Source organism: Ammospiza caudacuta, chromosome 6 (assembly GCF_027887145.1).
Source record: "Ammospiza caudacuta isolate bAmmCau1 chromosome 6, bAmmCau1.pri, whole genome shotgun sequence".
Taxonomy (NCBI): Eukaryota; Metazoa; Chordata; class Aves; order Passeriformes; family Passerellidae; genus Ammospiza; species Ammospiza caudacuta.
In genome coordinates, this window is record NC_080598.1 from 30943446 (window position 1) to 30963217 (window position 19772).

The window sequence follows — 19772 nt, forward strand, 5'->3', positions numbered from 1 at the left end:
GTATAAATGGATTTCATAACAAAGTCACTTCAGTCCTGTCCTCATCCTAACCGCCACACTTCCAACAGCTTGAAACAAGCTACTGGGCCATCTTTTGCTGCTGCCGTCTTTTGCTGCATGAGCTGCAGGTCAGATGAGTTTTAGTGGAAGCTCATTTCCTCCAGTGGTACAATTTCACTCTCAGAATGCTGCTTCTCAGCAGGGTCAGTTATCTGAGCACAATATCACAGCTGGATATGCTGCTGTTTAGGGAGTGTCACTTGGCACCTTGCCCATTCACACCATCAATTCCCTCCTCAGAGTTGCCTTTCCCTGGACACAAGTGAATGGATTTTGGCCCTCTCTGACTGGAGAGCTGGAGTCCTGTTTGGTTTGCTCGGAGAAAAGTTTAAACATCCATCATTGATTAGGTATGCAAAATCTTAAATAAATAGAAAATTAAATAAAATATAAATCAACTCACTTTAAATACTGTGTGTGTGAGTGTGTGTGTGCGCTTGTGTGTGCATTGCACATCTCAAACATGACTTTTTGAGCATCAGGCAGAGTCTGATCACATTTGCACTACACGCACATGCAGAACAATTCCACCGATGTCAGAGAATTTGCACCAGGATCAGTCTGACTCAAGGGGGAAGATCCTCAGGTGATGAAAACCACTCCTGCTTTCCTCACTTCAGCTGAGGATCTGGTATCATCTCTGGACATGCTACATGCTATTGGAAGGACAACGAGTGATGAACTTAATGCCTTTCTTTTTTTTTTCCCCCATTGTTTTAAAGGAGGAGAAACATAGGAAAGAAAAACCAAGTTAAAGTCAGTGAATCTGCGGGTGAAATGCATTTGGGATTTTGTGAGAAGGAGAAGCAGCTTCCAGCTAAAATATCCAGATATTTTATTGGATCCAGACGGCCACATGAAAGGGAGTAAGTGGGATTGCGGCGCCATCTTATTACAGTCACGTTTGTGCCAGGGAGGAAAGAGATGTGGGAAAACACTGATCTCTCTCAGCTCTTCTTTCTCCAAGCTGCAGTTGGGTCTGTTTCCTTAAATAACAAGACAGCAAGCCCTTGCCTTGTTGAACTCCTGTGTATGGTGAAGTGTTCTCCAAACCTCAGCTGGAGACAAAGTACCTGCACAGAGCTCAGGGTCCTTAAGGAGCTGTGCAGACAGGGAAGTGTTGGTGTAAACTGTGAAGAGAGGTGCTCCACTGGTGTGTGGCTCTCTGCTTCCACTTGCTCAGGCTGTCTCCCCAGCAGGGACTTGCTCTCCCTGAAATGCCCCATCCCCGGCAGCGGTCCCAGCTGTCTCTCCCGCGGGGCGGTCGGCCGGAGCTGTCAGGAGGACTGCATCAGGCCCGTGAGGCGCTTGCTTGCCAGAGACTTTCCCTGGAGGGAGGGAGAAACAGACAGAAGAGATCCAGAGGTGTAAGTGATGTCTTGGAATGGTTTCTCTGGGAGCGAGGGGCAAGGGCCTTCCCCGAGAGTGGGGCACAAGCCTCTTGTGACAAGGGATGCAGGTGGGGTGAGCCTGCCTCTAGAATTTCATATGCCTGCAGTTCTGCCCCAGGAAAGTGGTTTGGAAAGGAGGAGTTGTGCCTAATGATGTCCAGTGACTATCACTCAAGGATGTGCCCTGGGTCTCGTGAAGATATTTCCTTTCTCCATGGGAACTGGTAAAAGCAAAGCCCTGTCCTACACTCACTGCTACTTGTGCTGTCCTGCTGGTGGAGAGCTCTACCCAGCACAGGGGTAGAGCTCTTAGGGAGGGGATGCACAGCCAAGGCTGCTGTGAAAACTGGGATGTCCCTCCCACAGTCTATGAATCTGTAACAGCTGCACAGCATCCACTACAAGCAGGTCTAGGAAAAAAGTAATTTCAGAAACAGTTTAGCCTGTTCCTGTGCTGCTGTCACTCACCTTGGCACACTCCTTGGTCACTTGCCTCATGGGTTGGTGTCTGTTCTCTCCTACTTGGCATCCCTGCTGTCCCTGTGCTCTCCTCCAAGCCACCAATGCAAGAGTGTGGCTGTGGCAGCCCTGCTCAGGCCCTGTTGTCATCCACATGAGCTTTCCCACTGGCAGGACCAAGGACTAGGAAGAAGGAAGATCACCTGCACATCTGAACTCCTGCCCTAACTTAGACCATGCAGCACCTCCTTTCAGGAGCAAAGGACCTACAGGGCCTATTTACAGACCTGCAGCCAGTGTTCTCCATTTACAGACAGGGTATATCCACATAAGGAATACTGATGGCTTTGCAATTGCTGATATAACAGTGAAAAACTATCTCAGGTATTGCACCAGTTGCTGTATTTCTTTTGTGAACTTTCCTCTTTAAAAATTATGGTTTTCCTAAAGGAAAAAAAAAAGTCTTGCTTGAAATAAACATTCAGGGAATACCAGAGAGCTGTAGAATACCTAGCAGCTCTTAAACAACCTCCTCTTCATTACTATATTTAGCCAAGATTTCCTTTGCAATAGGAAGTCTTACTGATTGCTGTTTCAAAGAAAGAGCCACAAAAAGAGCAAGAGAAATGGATTATTCAGTGAAAATAAGTAAGCATAAAATGTAGAAAAAAATTCTGAAATGTAAAAATTAGCAGGCTATTGAAAATAAATATTTTTAAACAAGTTAACACTCTAGGAAAAGACAAACATTTCCCACCTCCCTTTGATTTCTAATCTCTTTCCATGTAGGGCTGTTCAAGGAGGATGTAGCTGTTCCCTACAGAAGTGGCATTTCATTACTGAGATGTGTGACTTTCACCAAATAATTTGTTCAGCTGCATGAGCACACACGGCCTAATCTGTCGTGTTCTGTATACCAGCAGCTGAGGGAAACACTGTCATTGTGCCGACTGTCCTGCCTGGCAGGAGAGGCCCACAGCCATTGCTCTGTGCCTCACACACAGGGCTCAGCATGGAAATGGCCAGCTCCATCCCAGAGCTCTGCAGACACACCATTCAAGACACGCAGGTTTTTTTGGTTTTTGTTTTTTGCAGTATAAATCAATTTTTTGATTATCACTATTTTTAAATGCACTGTTGTAAAGCTTGGCCCAGTGCTACCCCAGTGGTTGGCCAAGTCTTCTGCAGAGCAACATGGCTTGGGGGGGCTAAGACCAGGGCTGTCATTTTGTGGCTCTTGAGGAATACCAGAGAGAGAGTGCTAAGGAATTATCAGTCCCTGAATCCTATTTATAGGAAGAAGAAGGTAAAGATATGGATGTTAATTCCTGGAAGAGTAACATGGCTGAGTTTTGGGGGAAAAAAAAGTTAGTTTCCACCAATATTCGGGTACTTCCTTAGGAAAAAAAACCAAACAAATAAATAATCCTTGGTTTACATAAAGCCTATTCAGTCAGACTCTAACTAATCTGCGGCAGGCAGCTCCTCTTGTTATCTTCTCACAGGCAGGTGGCTTGGGGCTACGCCAGCTCCCTGCGTCAGGTTCCAGCAGGGCTGAGGAGCAAACACTGCTCCTCATCCCCCACTTCAGCATTGCTGTGCTCAAAGCAGGAAGGAGAAACGCCGGTAGTGGGCCAGGCTGAGGAGAGGGGACGGCTGCCCTGGAGGAGGTGGTGGGCTGGAAACGGAGCCAATGGCCGTGATTTGCGCAGAGCGAAACTTTGCTCTTGGGTTTCCCAATGGAAACTGCGGCTCGATGCGGGGAAAAGCAGTGGCCTCCATCTGCAGCTCCCCCGTCTCATGGGAAAGGCGTTACCCTGGGAACTGCAGCAAACTTCCCGCCTGCAGGCTGGGATGAGTCCCCCGTGCAAAGCCCGTCTGTCTGGGAGGATAACTGTGCCAGGGAACGGCCTCATGGGCGGGGACTTGCAAACAGATGGGTGCAAGAAGCTCTGCTTTAAGACAGCAAGAAGCAGGCAACAATGTTGTCTGCTCGGTTGTTGCGTTCACCTCTGTGTTAGGGCAGATGGCAAAAGGATCCCTGAAATTGCATAAATTGCTGTGACATTTTTGACTACAAGCAAAAGTGCTGTAATGTTCAGCCCCCAGCTAGAGGCATGCTAGAGGTATGGGGATTTTGTTTCAACCCAATGCAGGGCCAAGTGTCAGCCTCCCAGCATGGGTGTGAGTGACACAGATATCTGCAGGCTGGGCTTGGGTGGGATGCAGGTGTTTGGTTTAGGATTCTCTCACCTTAGACCTCCTCATTAAAATAAAAGAGGATCAGGAAAAAATTGCATTTCATTAGGAAAACTGGTATCTCTTTCCTATTACTAAAATGAACAAGAAGGGAGTAAGTGTATAACAGGTGGAAAAGCTGGATGCGATCTGCAATCCACCTGCTGATATAAATCAACATGACTCAGTTGATTTCACAGAAGTGCTGCTGATTTACACCACTTGAGGGGCTGGCCCATGGTATCTCTGTTTCAGGTTTAGCACTGCAGGGCTTCTAAGGCACAAAGCCCTTCAAGAGACAAAAAAGTTTGCATCAGCTGACTGAGAAAAACATAAGTGCAGCACACACAATGGGTTCTTTGGAATAGGGCAGCCTCTCACCCTGCAGGCAGCCAGCACTCTCCCCAGGCCCCCCAGCCAGTCCATCCAAACCTGCCTGCCCCTGCTTGCCAAGAGGGTGTCCGTGGCCAAAGAGTCCAGAATGGTGACAGCATGCTTTAGTGTCATTGCTTGGTGTCCAGAAAAGAGGCATCTGGGTAACCGAGAGGGTGGCCTGTGTCCACCTTGAGACAGCAGAGGTGGGATGCACCCCTGTATTCTTTGTGATCCCACAACCCTTCCCTGAGGCTGCATAGTGGGAGGGCCTGAGTCAGTCAGGTGAAAGGCTGCTCTCAGAAAGCTGGAGGTGGCTGAAATAGTTCTTAACCGGGTACATGTGCCAAAAAAAGTTCAGGTCCGGGAGAGCATGTTGGGTCTCACCTACCACATGGAATGGGTGGAATTCCCTTGGGGATCTATCTGACAGAGCAAGGATGTTTCCGATTATTATGATGTGAAAGATTGGCACAAGCAACACCTAATTTCTTTAAAAAGATTCAACCAAAATAAATTATGTTTTCCTTCCATGCATCTTTGTTTAGCATGAAACCAGCGGCCGTCTCTGCCTCTCCTTTCCCCACTGTAAGAGAATGTCAACAACAGCTGCTGTATTTCCAGGAGAAATTTCATCTAAGCCAGGCTGGCAGGGGATTTGGAAAGTGTACCATCTCAAGCTCAGCACACTTCAGTGCTTCTTTTACTGTGCCACATGTATATGCTGAATAACTTAAGGCAGGATTAGAGTGGATGTAAGGAGTGAACTTTTTACATGGGGTCTAAAGTCTATAAAGAAATCCCAAGTCCTCCAGTCCCAAAATATTTGTCACTACTAATTAGGGTTACAACAATTAAAAGCCCAGACTGTTGTCACTGAAACAACACAGCACAAGCAGTAGGGCATATGTTGTACAGCATATGTTGTGTGTTGTCTTGGATGCAGGAAGGCTTCCTTCTCTCTCATGTCCTGCAAGCAATTGAGCTGTTCCACAGCTTACAGGCAAGGATGACATGGAGCTTCACTGCATCTGGTAATGTCCAGTTCTCTCTGCACTGCTGAATGAATCTGGTTTGGTTTTTCTTTTTTTTTTTTTTCTTTTTTTTTTTGCCCTTGAACACTTCCATGACAGGAGCCATTTCTTAAAGACAGTGTAAAATGTAGATCTGGAGTATTCTAAGGAAAAAAAATCAGGGAATTATTAATAAACCTCATGAAAATGTCCCCTAGAATATGACTTCCAAGTATGTGGCCATCCTAACTCCTTGGCTGCATGTCCAGCAGAGGATTGGATCTCAGCACTTGTGGACCATCAGGGCTCACTGAGGCCCACTGAAATAAAGATTATCTGGCAGGTCACAGGAGATGGTTGCCATCTTCAGTGGCTGAGCCTTTGCTGGGCAGCTGCTAAGCTAAAGTGTAAAGTGCAATCAGCAATTATTTTAATGAAGCAAAATTCAGCAATTTAACATAGCAAGAAGCCAAGTAAGAAGGAAAAAAAGAGTGTCTGGAATTTGATGCAAAAAAAGGACAGCACTCCTTCCAAACCTACTGTATGAGCCAGCAGAGTTTCCATCTTGTTCCTTGCTTTTATCAGCCAAAACTAGCATTTTGCACAGTTGGGAGAATATTTTAAAAAATATTTTTAAATGGAAAGTTCAGTTCTGTCCAGTGCCCGTGGCTTCACACAATGTTGGTATGCTCTGCCCAGCACAGTGCAACTCAGCATGCAGACATTCCCCACCCCAGCATGCACAAGCCTGAGCTCCCATGCACGTTGTCAACAACTTACCTGAACACCAGGCAGGATTTATCCCATAATGAGCTTTGTGGCTGCAGCAGGGGCAGAGGAGAGATGGCAGCACAGGCTCCCCTGTGCCATGTCAGTACAGACCAAGCTGACTGCTCACCTCCACAATTTCCACCCACCAGCCTGGGGCTTTGTTTGTTACAGCTGTCCCCACTTCTTGCTTTCTACCCCTCGTTTGTGTTCAGGGCTCTCCTTTTCCCAGCCTGCTGCCCAATCTGCTCCAGCCAGAAGCATCACCTTCCTGGAAGAGAAGTCATCTCATGGGGAGCACTGATGCCCCATCGCCCTTTGCAGAGAACTGGGGCTGGTCTGCATCTCCAGTGGAGGTGAGATGATTCTCCTTCCATTGGTTTGAATCTTTTTCACATCATCACAGGCAATACTCAGTTTTCCTATCTGTTAGCTAACATACTGCAAGAAATTTGGCAGTGGGCAAACAACATCCTGCAACCAAATTTCACTTCTGAAGAGATTGTGATGGCCCTAGCACTGCCAGCACTGTTTGGTTTTCAATGTTATATTACAATACAGAGCTTGGGGAAGCTTTATTTTTGTGCCATTTAAAAAATAATCCTTTTATTAGATTTTTTCATTAAGATATACACTGTCAACATAAGATAAGTGTAACATAAATTAATGAAGTTAAATAAGAAACTGAATTAAAAATATAAACAATACTGGAAAATAACTTAGTTCAACACAAAATAAACACAGACATACAAACTATGAACATAAGTAACATAAATTAACACACAAAATGTGGTGGACAATACCACCAATTACACACTGATACAAACTGAAAACAGGAGCTGCAAAGTGGCTGTAGAGGGTAAGGTGGAGCCAGATGCTCCCAGCATGTGGAATGAGCATTCCTGTTGACCTGTTCCTGCCACTACAGTCTCATGAGTTACTCCCAAGTTTCTGCAGAGTGGGCCCCACTCCTCTTCTAAGGCTTGACTGACAAGTTACCTGAGCTTCTTGCCATTCCTGCCCATCACAGTGAAACTCTACCACCATGGGTTACATTCCCACATATGATATTGCTTTTTTGCTCTTCTAGCTCTCTTATGGGAACAGTTCAGAGCTTCAGTCCAATTAAAACCAGTATCATCTATTCCCATTTTAAGTTGTGAGGATTTCTTGTGCTTCCTAAATGAGGCATTGCACTTTGCTTGGAGAAAAACCAGTACACCATTGCATATGGTACAGACCAGGATCTCTGTATTCACCCACTCCTAGCACAGCTTCATAATAGCTGCAGTCTTCCTCTTCCATCCCACCAGTACCACAAGATCCTCTTTTTTTGTGGTACAGTCTGGGCTCCTTATAGCTGAGAGTGAACCAGTTTTGGCATTGGTTGAAGCTGTCTGTGGACTGCAGATTAAGCATGTTTTCCTCCTTTTGACACAAACCCAGGAAGACAGAGAAGCAGATGGATCACTGCAGCCAGTACACAATGGTGTAGCAGACTGCTTTTTCAAGCCACCTCAGAAATGCCCTAACTGAATGTTGCTGGTCTGCCTCTAGGGCAGGGTGTGATTCTGTGCAAAGGACTCAGCTTGTTTGACAGCTTTCAGCACGACTGGGAACCAGATATGCAAATGTCTTGTACAGAGGAAAATGGATGCACCACTGAAATATCAAATCTCTCTGGAGTATCAAAATAAACTTGGGTAAAATCACAGCAGGGGCTAAGCACACCCTCCCTCCCAAACACCTTGCTAAGGTCATGGTTTAGTATCTGCAGCTAGACCTGTCTGTAGTGAGAAGGTACCTGCTTTTGTCTTCCAGGATTTGTGTGTGGCTCAAACAAAATACAGCAAATTAATAGTGGGTGTGTTTGAACTCTGTATAGTGCCTTTCATCTAGAAAGGTCCCCAAGCAATTTCACAAATGGTATGCACAAAGATCACTCACTCACTCTGCCCTTGCAGGGGCAAAATGAAGCTGCCATCCTGTGTCAGCAGCACCACACAGCAGTGCTTTTAGGAAGTGAAGGGTTAGAAGCTAGAATACTTACTGGAAACAATGAAAACTTACCCCTTAAAGGAAGCCCTGATTCTAGAGCAGACTGTGCAGCATACAGGTGACACATGCAACTTACCCCTGACCAAAGCAGGTAAGGTGCCATGACGACACCCAGGGCAGGCGTGGTGCATCCCTGCCTGCAGCGGCCAGTCAGTGCATGCGCCATGCAGGACATGCATGCAGCCCTCTGCAGCCCCAGCTGCACACACCGGCTGGCTGTCACACCATGGGAACAATCACAGGGCAGGCTGCAAACACAGGCTGCAGCCCCTCTGCGCTTTGGGTACGTTCTGATGCTTCCCACCACCTCAGTAATGCAATTCCTTTTCTCAGCACAAGCTAGTGTAATGATTGGAGTAGTCAAGTGAGCACATTTTATTTAAAGTAAAATACCTTCCAAAGATGAAATAACCCTTTTCCCAGATGTCTTTTCTTGATGACAAATCTAAAAAACTTTGGAATCCACTCCTGTATCCCTTCCCTTCTTGCTATCTATTCTGATAGCCACTTCACCAGCATCTCAGTGTCTAATCTTTTCATACTTTCCACTTTTTCAACCACTATTCTCTACCAATAATGGCTTAAACTTTGTCTTTATTGGAGGTTGTGAATACTTTCCATATTCTCAAATGCTGTGATCTATTTATGCAAGCTGGTAGAGCTGGGAAAGTGAAAAAGTGAGAAAAGTGGTAAATATATGACAGCTTTATGAGATTATCAAGGAACTAGTTAAAAAGATGACATTTGGCAGCAATTCTTTCTCCAGCCTTACACCTTCTTCACTGCATTCATGGTTACTATTTATAATACATCACAGTGACACAGCTGTGCAAAACATCACACAGTTCACCATAGAAAGATAAGATTCTATCAACACATTTCACATGTGTGACACCACACTCATGAATTAAGAATAGGACTGAGTTTGACTGGGAGTCTGATCCAACAGTACACAAACCAAGAAGATATAAAAAAGAGCATGAGTAGCAGTGGCCAAGGGATTAAGCTCAGGGTCAGGAAGATGGGGAAGCAGCAGCAGATAAAAACAGAAGAGACAACATGGAGCTGGGAGACAGCTGAGAACCTCAAGGGAGGGACAGCCAGGCAATAAGGGTAGAAACTAAAACTTTCACAGCTATATAATGCAAGGGAACAGATACATATGGAACTGAAATTAAATATGCAACTGTGGATTTCTCTGAGCATTGAACTGGGATGCATTTACATCCTGAAACAAGAATTGTTCAATATAAAATTACCAAAACATACCAGAAAACTAAAGCAAAGGAAATGCTACCATGCTAATGACAGTTTGCGTCACTGCAAGGAGGAGGAGGGCATTTTAGGCTCCAGACAAAAAGTATCTTGGGCACTGAGCATGATAAATACATTGAACTCAAGATCTCCAGTCATTCTTGTTTCTGGGAAAGTTATCCTTGCATGAGAAACCCAGGTGGAGCACTGGCTCCACAGCCATTAAGGATGTCATGTGGGACTTTGGCTACAATGCTTCTGGGTGAAAATACAAAACCACTAGACTGGTGCTGCTAACACAAGGATAACAGCAGCTCCTGCTTCCCAGCTTCTCCTTCTGCCTATGCTATGGTTAATGAAGCTGGGCCAGTCTGTCGATGCAGTTATTAACCTGTGCCTGGGAACTGAGACAATCTTCAATCTTCATTGATGTGCTGTACAAAATGTTCCATCCAAAATGTCCAGGATTCTTTGAAAAGGGTCATTTGAAAACCCTTATTCTTACATCCTTAAACTACAGGCTACTTCCCACACAGCTCGAACACAGACCATCTCATCCTTCACCTTATTTTCTTTCAACATTGCATTGAATTTACACAAGAGATTCTTTGCCTCCTTCAGGTAAAGACCTTTTCCACCCTTACACATTATGTTCCCCCAGTCTAGGAACATAATGTGTAACAGTGTCCCACATCTGTCAGTTCAGCCAGAATTTGTAAAAATTCTGCCTAAAGTATAGATCATTGCTCTGGTCACTCTCTTGTCCTTTAAAGCACAAAGACTGAGAACTCTTATCCTCTAAAAGTGGTCCATGTGGGTGTGCCTTTTTTCTTAAAGAAATATCAGTTGGGAATAAAATCCAGAGGTCTTGGCAGTGAGTCACCACCTGAACACTGAGTCAGAAATTTTAACACCTGTTTTCTTCCAGGGAAAATTCCTTCCCTGGAAGATAGCCATTTTAGGAAAGGCTGAATTCAAGTTTGTGTATGATGGCCCAGGCTTATCTAAGTTACCTGCTGAGGCTGGTATCCATAGGTTTAATCCCTGTTATTGCTGAAGTACCCATTGCTGCTTTCAGAGATAATGCTTAAGATGCAACAAAGGAGCCCCCTCCTATTACCTCCTTTATTAAATGCAAATGGCTACCAGTGCAAGTTAGGCAGAGACTTGGTGGCTTCCTTTGTGAGACAAAAAGCAGCAGTAGTTCCCCTAAATGTACTCATTAAAATATATTTTCCTTCTACACTTGGCCCTGAAGGATCATCTCAGCTTATGAGAACTAAGCTTCTGTCTATCTGATTATTAAATAATTTCTAAAGCAGATGGGAAACTACAGTGGTTTAAACAGCTAGGCTGAGGCTGCAGGGCTAAAAATAGTATAGCAGGCTCCTTTTAATTAGTAAGATTATGAAATATGACAGAAGAGAGAGATCTAGATATATGGATTTGTGTGTATGTGTGTCTTTAAAATTAAGTTATTACCTCAATACTAGATATTATTTATAACATATATGATACATGGTGTCTGATTTTTATGATGCCATTTATCTTCACTTGGGAGAGAAGACAGGCTAACTCTGCTTTCATAATGTCAATCCTTGTATTCAAAAGGAAAATTGTAATAAGATAAACCTACCACCATGTGCAGTGCCATCCTTTTTGAAACGAGATGGATTAGTGAGAGCTCCTAAGCTCTGTCAGCTCTGCAGCTCCAGGATATTGACCATTCCCCAGGGCACCCTGGAGAGCATGAAGTGCCAGCCTAGCTTTATATCTGTGATTCCAAAGCATGGGAACCTGACATAGGCCCAAAGGGCCCAGGTACTGTGATGTTTATCCTACCACTGTGCTGTCTATGTATTTGTGAGGACTCTTCAAGACCTGAAGAGAGGAGAAAAGACATCTGCCATCCCTCTGCTCCAGCAGTGCTGGGCAGCATGTGCCCTGTAGTGTTCTGCTGCTCCACCATGCAGATGTCGCCCTTTGATGCTCACCAGATGACTGATAACCATGTTTGGTCCTGGGACCACAAAGCTGCCATGAAACACATGGACATCACAGCTTCAGACTTCTGTCAGGTAAGTTGAGGAGGCTGATGGTGCCTGGCTTGTTGGGGGCTGGATCAGACATATGCTGCCTTGCTCAAAGGAGAATACAGACAGGCACTGCAAACTATGCCCTTTGGTACAGAAGGATCTGACCACAATGGGCACAACCCCCTTTTGGCTACTGCACTACGGTGTCAGCTGATACTTTGTAAGGACCTGGAAGTAAAAGGTGAACCATCACCACAGTGAAAATTGCCCTGTCAAAATCTTGCTCTTAGTGTCATGCTTAATGTGGACCAGATAGCATGAGGCTTTCAGAAAGATTTGGTGCAAAAACTCAGAGCATTCATTAGTCATGAGACGCCTTCTGTTGGTCAAAATTATCAAGCCAAGGAAGACATGACAGTGGGTCTTCAAGGAGTTGAAGACTGGTATAAAAAAAAATCATGTAAAGCCCTGTTCTTTCTTATTCCCCATTGATCCATGTGAAGGTGGAAAGCCTCTGGTTGCCTAGCAGAACTTCATGGTGTCTTGCTAAAGTATGTCAAATAGTCTGGAGCTAATCCCTGACTCTGTGCACCCAAAACCAGGTATCCAGCTTTCCACCCAGTGCGGGAGATCAGTTTGGGAGCCCTGTAAGATTTTTCACAGGTGGGGCTTAGCTCAAGTAAGAGACAAAAAGCCTGCAATACTCTTTGCAGTTTGTCAACACAAAACTTTACTGTTTCTCTTTAGTTTCTCTTTCTGAAGCATTTTTTCCTGTCTTTATAAATCAAGAGATGGTGAGACCCAAGAAACCATAAAAGCAAATTTAGACAGTCTGATTTTTTTCATTCAGGTGAAGACTCCCTAAGATGCTGGACATGTTTGGTCTTCTGGCTACAATCAGCTTTCTCTGATATGGAAAGCAACAGTGTAAGTACAGTATTTTCAGCAAGGAAAGGATCATGAACCTCTATCTCCATGTTCCTGCTCTGGCCCTATGCCTGCAGTGTTCCCCAAAGTTCCCCAGATTTGAGTACAGTGATGTAAAAGGAAGGGCTCTAGAAAAAAGGGGGTCCAAGAGCACTGGTCAATATTCAAGCATCACATTTTCCAAGCTCAAGACCAGGGTATTGCCATGAGCAAGAAACCAAGCAAAGGGGGCAGGAGACCCCTTTGGATGAGCAGGGAGCTTCTAATAAATCTCAAGCAGATTCTGGGATGTGGAAAAAGGAACTGGCTGTGTGGGAGGACTGAAGGAACAGTCAGAGTATGTGGGGATGTGACAAAGAAGGCCAAAGCCTATGGAGAATTAAATCTGACAATGGATATGAAGGACAAAAAGAAGGGTTTCTAAAGTACATTAGCAGCAAAAGGAAAAATTGGGAAAACGTGGGGCTGCTGCTGAATCAGATGCATGTCCTGGTGACAGAAGACAGAGAGAAGGCCCAGTTACTGAATGTCTCAGTTTTTAATGCTGAAGTTGGGAACCCCAGACTTTGGAAGTAAGAGAGGAAGGGTGGAGAAAGGGAAACTTCCCCTTGGACATAGAGACCTGAGTTAGAGATTGGCTTGGCAGACTTATGTCTCGTAAACTTCTTTACATTGAGGGTAGCAGAGCATTGGAATAGGCTCCCCAAGGAGGCCATGGAGTCTCCCTCTGGAGACAGTCCAAATTCACCTGAACACATGCCTGTGTAGCTTGCTCTAGGTGACCCTGCCTTAGCAGGAGAACAGGACTAGGTGATCTCCAGAGGCCCTTCCAACTGTGATTCTGGGATTTCCCAAAATGCTGGGCCACATGCTATAGCCAAATCTGAAAATTTTCCCTGGGGTCTACTGGCCCTCCCAGTGCCAGGCAGAGAAGCACAGTCTGGAGGTGGCCCAGATCCACAGGCAATTAACAGTTCCGTCAATTTGGGAGATGATTTCACTTCAATTATGACTCCTTAAGGCAAAACTTTTGGCCCTTACTGGTTTTGAGATTTCTTTTACAGCCATCACTGGAAATGTGATCTCATATTAATCTGCTTGCAAAATAGGCTCAGTGCTCCTCCCTTGAAGAGAGACAAACTGGGGGTCTGTTCCAGCCAAACCTTAAGCATACACTTAACTTTGTCATGCCTGTGCAGGGCCAGCTTGAATACATGATCCTGTAATGAGCATTCACAAAGCACAGTGGAGCTCTGGAAGTATGGACCGCTGAACTGCTCACTCCTACACAGTCAGGGAGCTGCACTGCATATTGGAGAACTAGAGCATACAGAATTAACTTAATCTTAATTCAGTCCCCTGAGTATGCCATAAAGTTCTCACTGGTAATACTGTCCTCTGAGGACATTATGACATGTCAACGTAGTGACTATTTTCTCATCTGATGGCAATAACAAACTGCCATAATGCAAAGTATAAAAAATTCAGACTCTTCTTAGTTCTGGTAACTACCATGCCATCAGAAGATGAGATTTTATATCTTTATTAAGAGAAATGAAAAAAACTATTCACAGCATGCTAGCCAGTAAGACAAAAATGAACTAAAGTACCAACCACTCTACTACAATTTTCTTTACCGCTACTTACGTTCTAATCATAGCATCCCAAACTTAGCTTGTCAAGTTACCCTTCAAATCAAATGGAAGAGAAAAATACATGCTTGGCTGTGCAACTATAAACCCAGCCAGTCTAGTAAAGTGAGAGTTACTCTTCCACATACTTGGCAAATCTGGGAGCAGAATTTACCACTCTATGTAAATATTTCTGCATAGTTTGTTTAAAAAAAAAAAATTAAAAAAATCTTTCCTACTCCTCTCCCTGGCAGACTCTTAGAAAGTAGTAAATATGCAGATGGGCATAGTGATATATTTTGTATCAACATATTTCAAATGTGTGCATATGCATTAGCTATATAAATACATTCCCCAGGAAGTCTGCCAGTGGATGTACTACAAAGCCTTGTATGTTACATTTGAGTTTGCTTGTGCAGTAGCACAGCAGTGTCAGGAAGAACTGCTCTCAGCTTATTTGCTCTACAGCAGCTCACACTTACCTGCACAGCTTCCTGTTTCTCTCAGGATGTTCAAAGGTGCTATATTTATATGCCATGAGTATGTATGTAGTGTACATATAAATATACAAATATATACACACACATGCAAGAGTGTGACTCATAGAATGCTTCGGGTGGGAACCTTAAAGATCATGTAGTTCCAACTCCCCTGTCACAGGCAGGGATACCATTTATTAGACTAGGTTGCTCAGAGCTCCATTAACCCTGTTGTTGAAAACCTCCTGGGAGGGAGCATCTGCAGGTTCTCTGGGTAGCCTGTTCCAGTGCCTCATCATCCTCACAGTAAAGATTTTTTCCTAACATCCAATCTTAACATACTCTGCTTTAGTTTGAATTCGTTCGCCCTTGTCCTGTCAAAACGTGCTCTTGCAAAAAGTCCTTCTCGTCTTTCTTGTAGGTTCCTTAAAAGTACTGACCACAATTAAATAAACCCAAAGTCTTCACTTTTCAGACTGAACAAAACTAATTTTCTCAACCTTTCCTTGCAGAAGAGGTACTCTATTCCTCTAATCAACTTTGTGGTCCTCCTCTGGATTCAGTTCATGTCTTTTCTGTCCTGGGGACTCCAGAGGTGGATGCAGGTGAGGGTCTCCAGGTGAGGATCTCACAAAAGCAGAGTAGATGGGCAGAATCCCCTTTCACAACCTGTTGGTCACGCTGTTTTTGATGCAGCTCAAAACACAACCTGTGCTGCCCAGTATCCCTGCTACTCCACTCCACTTGCAGTAACTGCCTCTGGTCCTGCCCCCTCCCCCTGCTTCTCCTGCTCTGTAGAAAAATTGCTGCACAGACAGATTCCTGAATGCAAGTGGGGGCAAGCAGGCCTTGCCCAAACTCTGGACAGACTGACTAGAGGTTGGAGACTAATGAAGGACAAAGAGGGAGGACATCTGCCTGCTGCCCTTGAAGTCCTGCTGTCCCCTTGTCTAAAAGATTGAACAGTGTCATGTTTCTTGCTGTGACTGGGCTCCTTTTCCGGTATCAGTATCAGGAATGAGGCAAAGGGTATCGCACTTTTATCACTATTTACATGAGCACTGACAGATGGGGGCAACGGAGGAAGCGGCTGCAGTGCTGTGGGTGGATGTGTATGTGGGGTGTCATTATCCATGCACTAGGGAACCAAACAGATACTGTTGCAATGGAGCTATGAGAACCATGCTCTTCTACTTCACTGTGCAAGGAAAAGCCACAACAAATACTGTAGTGGGAACGCAGCAAAAAGGCAACTTTGTATTTAATTCTAGACAAAAAAAAAATCAATTTGTTTTGCAATGATGATAAGCTAGAATGAGCATTATGCCATTTCTCCCCCCACCCCCAGCCCCTTCTTTAGAGCTACTATTTAGATGAGCTACAGTATTAAGAGAGAAGCTGCAAAGATGCTAGCTGCAAAAATAAAGGATGAAATAAAAAGTCAAGCATCCACATTTCCCCCAGCTGAAAATGAAGTTCTGAGGAAAGGGAGGAGGGAAAAGAAAAGGAACTTACCACGCTGCGAGTGAACTTTTCTAGAGAAGTTCTACGACCTTGCTCATTCTCTGGCTTAACAGGGAACGAAGTAGGGAGATAAAAATACAGAAAAAAACCCTTCAGCTTAAATGCAGTCTTTTAAAACAGCAGCAAAATATAAGGAAGCAGCAAGAAGAAAAAGTTGTTAAAAATGTAAAAAGCAGAAATCAATGTTTGCAACAGCAAACATAAGAAATCAAAATGCCTTAAAGAATGAGAGACATCACTACTTGTACTCTCAGAGAATGTCACTTCTCCCCTGTGAGCTTTTTGAATGGTCCATATATGTCTGTGCATTGCTGTGTCTTAGAGCTGTTAGTATTGATTTCTTGTTCACTGAATTTTCCTTCTGTTACTGTTCAAGTGGGGACGCCTGATTCTGGTTAACATCTGCCAAACAGCTATCAGAGGCTCCCATCTTCTTGTGCAGAGAGATGAAAAAAACACAGTACCTTTCACAATATTAAAAAGCAATGTCAGAGTGGACACAGCACTGGAAGAAAACCACCACTGCACTCACTGCCAGTAAACCTATACTATTCTATTTATCCAAAGATTAGAGGCGTATTTCCAGTAAGTCAAAACACAAGACAACATGTGCATGTCTTTGCAAGACAACAGAAAGATACAGACAAGTCCGGGGCACTGATATTTTTGTACCTGGAGTACAGGACTATTCATATGCGAGAAGACATTCAATTGCACTGTGAGAAAACAAGTGTGTGCATCATGGCTTCATTAACATATCCCTGAGAAGGTTGCTCACTGCAGTGCTTCGTTCATTTGGCACAAGGGAGATCTAATCACCACTAACAAGGAAGAACTAAATAATTTATTGGCATGTTTGCTGGAATATCTAAGAGAGAAAAATGGTTATAGAGAAGAGAAGAAAATGCTACCAAAGAAAGCTCACTGCAGTCAGGAAGCTGTGGGCACTGCAGATTTCCAGGAGATACAGTTATTTTAATGTGGTGAACCAGCAAAATGGGGGTGGTAAGATGGAAGTAAAACTGCCATGAAGGGAATAAGGACCTACATGTAAGAGAAAACCACAGTAATGATGGTGCATCACAATGCACTGGAAACAAGCACTGCACTGGAGAGGCACCTACCTGACATACCATCTGTCACACATTCAGCTGCAGTAACAATCCCCAGGACAAAGGACCAATGCAAAAATCGATAGAGAAAACATAAAGAAGCCAAAACCATACCAGATAAATTGGATGAGAAGTTGTGTAGCTGAGTCTAGGCAAAGCTTTTTGATTCTTCTGCATGTTTATCACAGCTTTCACTGTTCTCTGATGTCTACAAGGTTAGTCTTAAGCATCTCATGGAGAAATTGGACAGATCATCCCTGCTGCACCACCAAATATGAGACCAAAGCATAAGGCCCTTTTAAGACAAGCAATATTTTTTATCCAGAAGAAAGAAACAAGCAACATCCACACTTATAACCAATTGAGAAAGCCACAGAATCAGCTCTGATGTCCCAAAGTGCTATCAAAAGTGAAAGCTAGAGGCACACCATTTTAGCCCAGACAGAGAATGGAGCCAAGGCCTCAAAGCAAGTACCAAGGAATAAAGGAGCCTTCCTGGCTGGCAGGAAGGCAGCGATGTACCCAGTCCAGTGGTTCCCAAAGGAGTATTTATCATGCACTAATCCAAGGGTTAATTGCCTCTCTTTGGATGTGAGAGGAGAGAAAAGGCAAAAGAAACATCAGCCTCACTCTGTGGCTGAGTATTAGAGTCATGCAAGTGCTCAGAGCATCACAGATTCGTTCTTGGAAGTAGCCTCAGTGGTGTCCCTACACCCCAAGACAGCAGAGATGACAGAGAGGAGCTGCATTCCTGCCACTTTGGCTGGACACGTCCCAGAGAGCACAACTGAGGAGAGCGGTGCCCAGCTGGGCACTGGGCCTCTATGCAGGTCTCCTGCAGGGGTGGTAAGACCCACCAACAGCCAAGTTATAGACACAATTTCAGGAGAAGAAATACCTGAACAAAAGACTGAGTGTTCTGCAAGGCTCCTTAGGGAAGCAAGGCACTTGGGGTCCGCAGTATGATATTGCTGCAGGCTGGAAAGTCAGTGTCTGACCCAGCTGCATTTTGAAGTGGAGCTCTGGTGTTCACTGGGGTCAGAGGAGAGTGAGCTGCTATACAGGCCACATTGCACTCCTGCACTCCCTGTCAACATTTAGAATCTCTGTTTTCTCTCCCAACAAGGTGATGCATCTTCCCACCCAGCAGAAAGGCAGGAGGGTGGTCTTCAAAGATGATGAGCACCTTGTTGAGGTGCTGAGAGCTTGTCTGGTGCAGGGCTCCCCACACAAGGCTGTTTGCTGCCTACCACAGCTGAGGACGTGTGGGGAAGCAGCACACAGAGCACTGACAGTGGCTCACAGAAGTGTCTTGCAAAGCACGGTCTGCAGTGCTTTGCACATTTGGCACGGTGGTGGCAGGCTGGGACCAGCTGGATGCGTGGAAAGCTCATCCCCATAGCACCCAGCTCTGAGTCAAAGCCTGACATTTTCTAGTGAAATAAAAAGCAGCTGAGGCAGGCTGGCTGCAGAGTGATGAGCTGGCTTGAGCAGTTTGAATGTCCGTGGGTGTGGGTGCTGGCTGCTCTGCTCGCTGGCTCTTCCTGTCTGCCTGCCCGTGTGGCTGGCTGCCTGCCGTGCAGGGAATGCCTGCCCACAGCTCTGCAGCACGGGGCTGAGCTGGAGAGGCTGCCTTGCACACCAGATGAAGGAAATTTAAATAAAAAAGTGCAAAAAAGAAATAAATAATTGAAAGACTGAATCACACCTATCCCAGTCCTGGGAACAGACCTGGGGTGTGGACCCTGGAGCCATTGCCTGCTGCAGCAGCCACAGCAGCCTTTGCACAAACATACACTGTGTGTGCAAAGGGGCAAGGGCAGACAAAGACATGTGCGTGCCAGGCCGTGCAGTCCTCCCAGGTGCAAAAGATGCAATCTTTGCCAGTAAAAACACCAACGGCCTCCACCAGCTAATGGCAAAGGACATATGCATTTGGATAAAATATGAAACAACCATCAGATGAAAACCTCTCAGCCCAGGCAGACAACAGAAAAATAGAGGTCACCACATAGATGCCATTCACTAATTATTGACTGGCTTCTCTGAATTTTCCTTTTTTTTTAAATCATTTACCCAGCCATCCAAACTTTAAGTTCCTTTGTGTAGATTCTGCTTGCATGGAAATTAAGTAGAAGAAAACTTGAGAAAAACAGCTGACACTGACTATTAAAAGTAATTATCAGAAAATTGCTCAGCATCTTTATAACATTCAAGACAAGTCCTGCCACTGAATCAAACTGGCCACGTGTGCCCTGATGGGACTGAGAAGGGGGCATAATCTGCAACAAAAACCTTCCTGAGCAATACAGAGCAGCTGGCAATAGGGGGTGTGGTTAAAAGCAATGCTTCAAAAGGTGTGTGAGGGAAATGGAGCCTGCTCCTCACGGCATGAAGCTCCTAAGTATTCCCTCGCTGACACTTTTTGCCAGGGATCTGAAAAGGGCTAG

General features: G+C 44.8%; 1 protein-coding gene across 2 annotated transcripts in view; it reads right to left on the reverse strand.

Moving 5' to 3' along the window:
- Positions 1 to 929: 929 nt before the first annotated feature.
- Positions 930 to 19772, reverse strand: part of RGS6 (regulator of G protein signaling 6) — a 247467-nt gene continuing 228624 nt past the window's right edge. The window contains exons 17-18 of one of the 2 annotated variants that reach the window (XM_058806257.1): positions 16202 to 16255; positions 930 to 1388 (exon numbers count right to left, since the gene is read on the reverse strand). In XM_058806257.1, the coding sequence (XP_058662240.1) occupies positions 1338 to 1388; positions 16202 to 16255 (105 nt within the window). In that variant the 3' untranslated portion in view covers positions 930 to 1337. The remainder of the gene's footprint in view (positions 1389 to 16201; positions 16256 to 19772) is intronic. The other variant, XM_058806258.1, reaches the window with a different exon arrangement.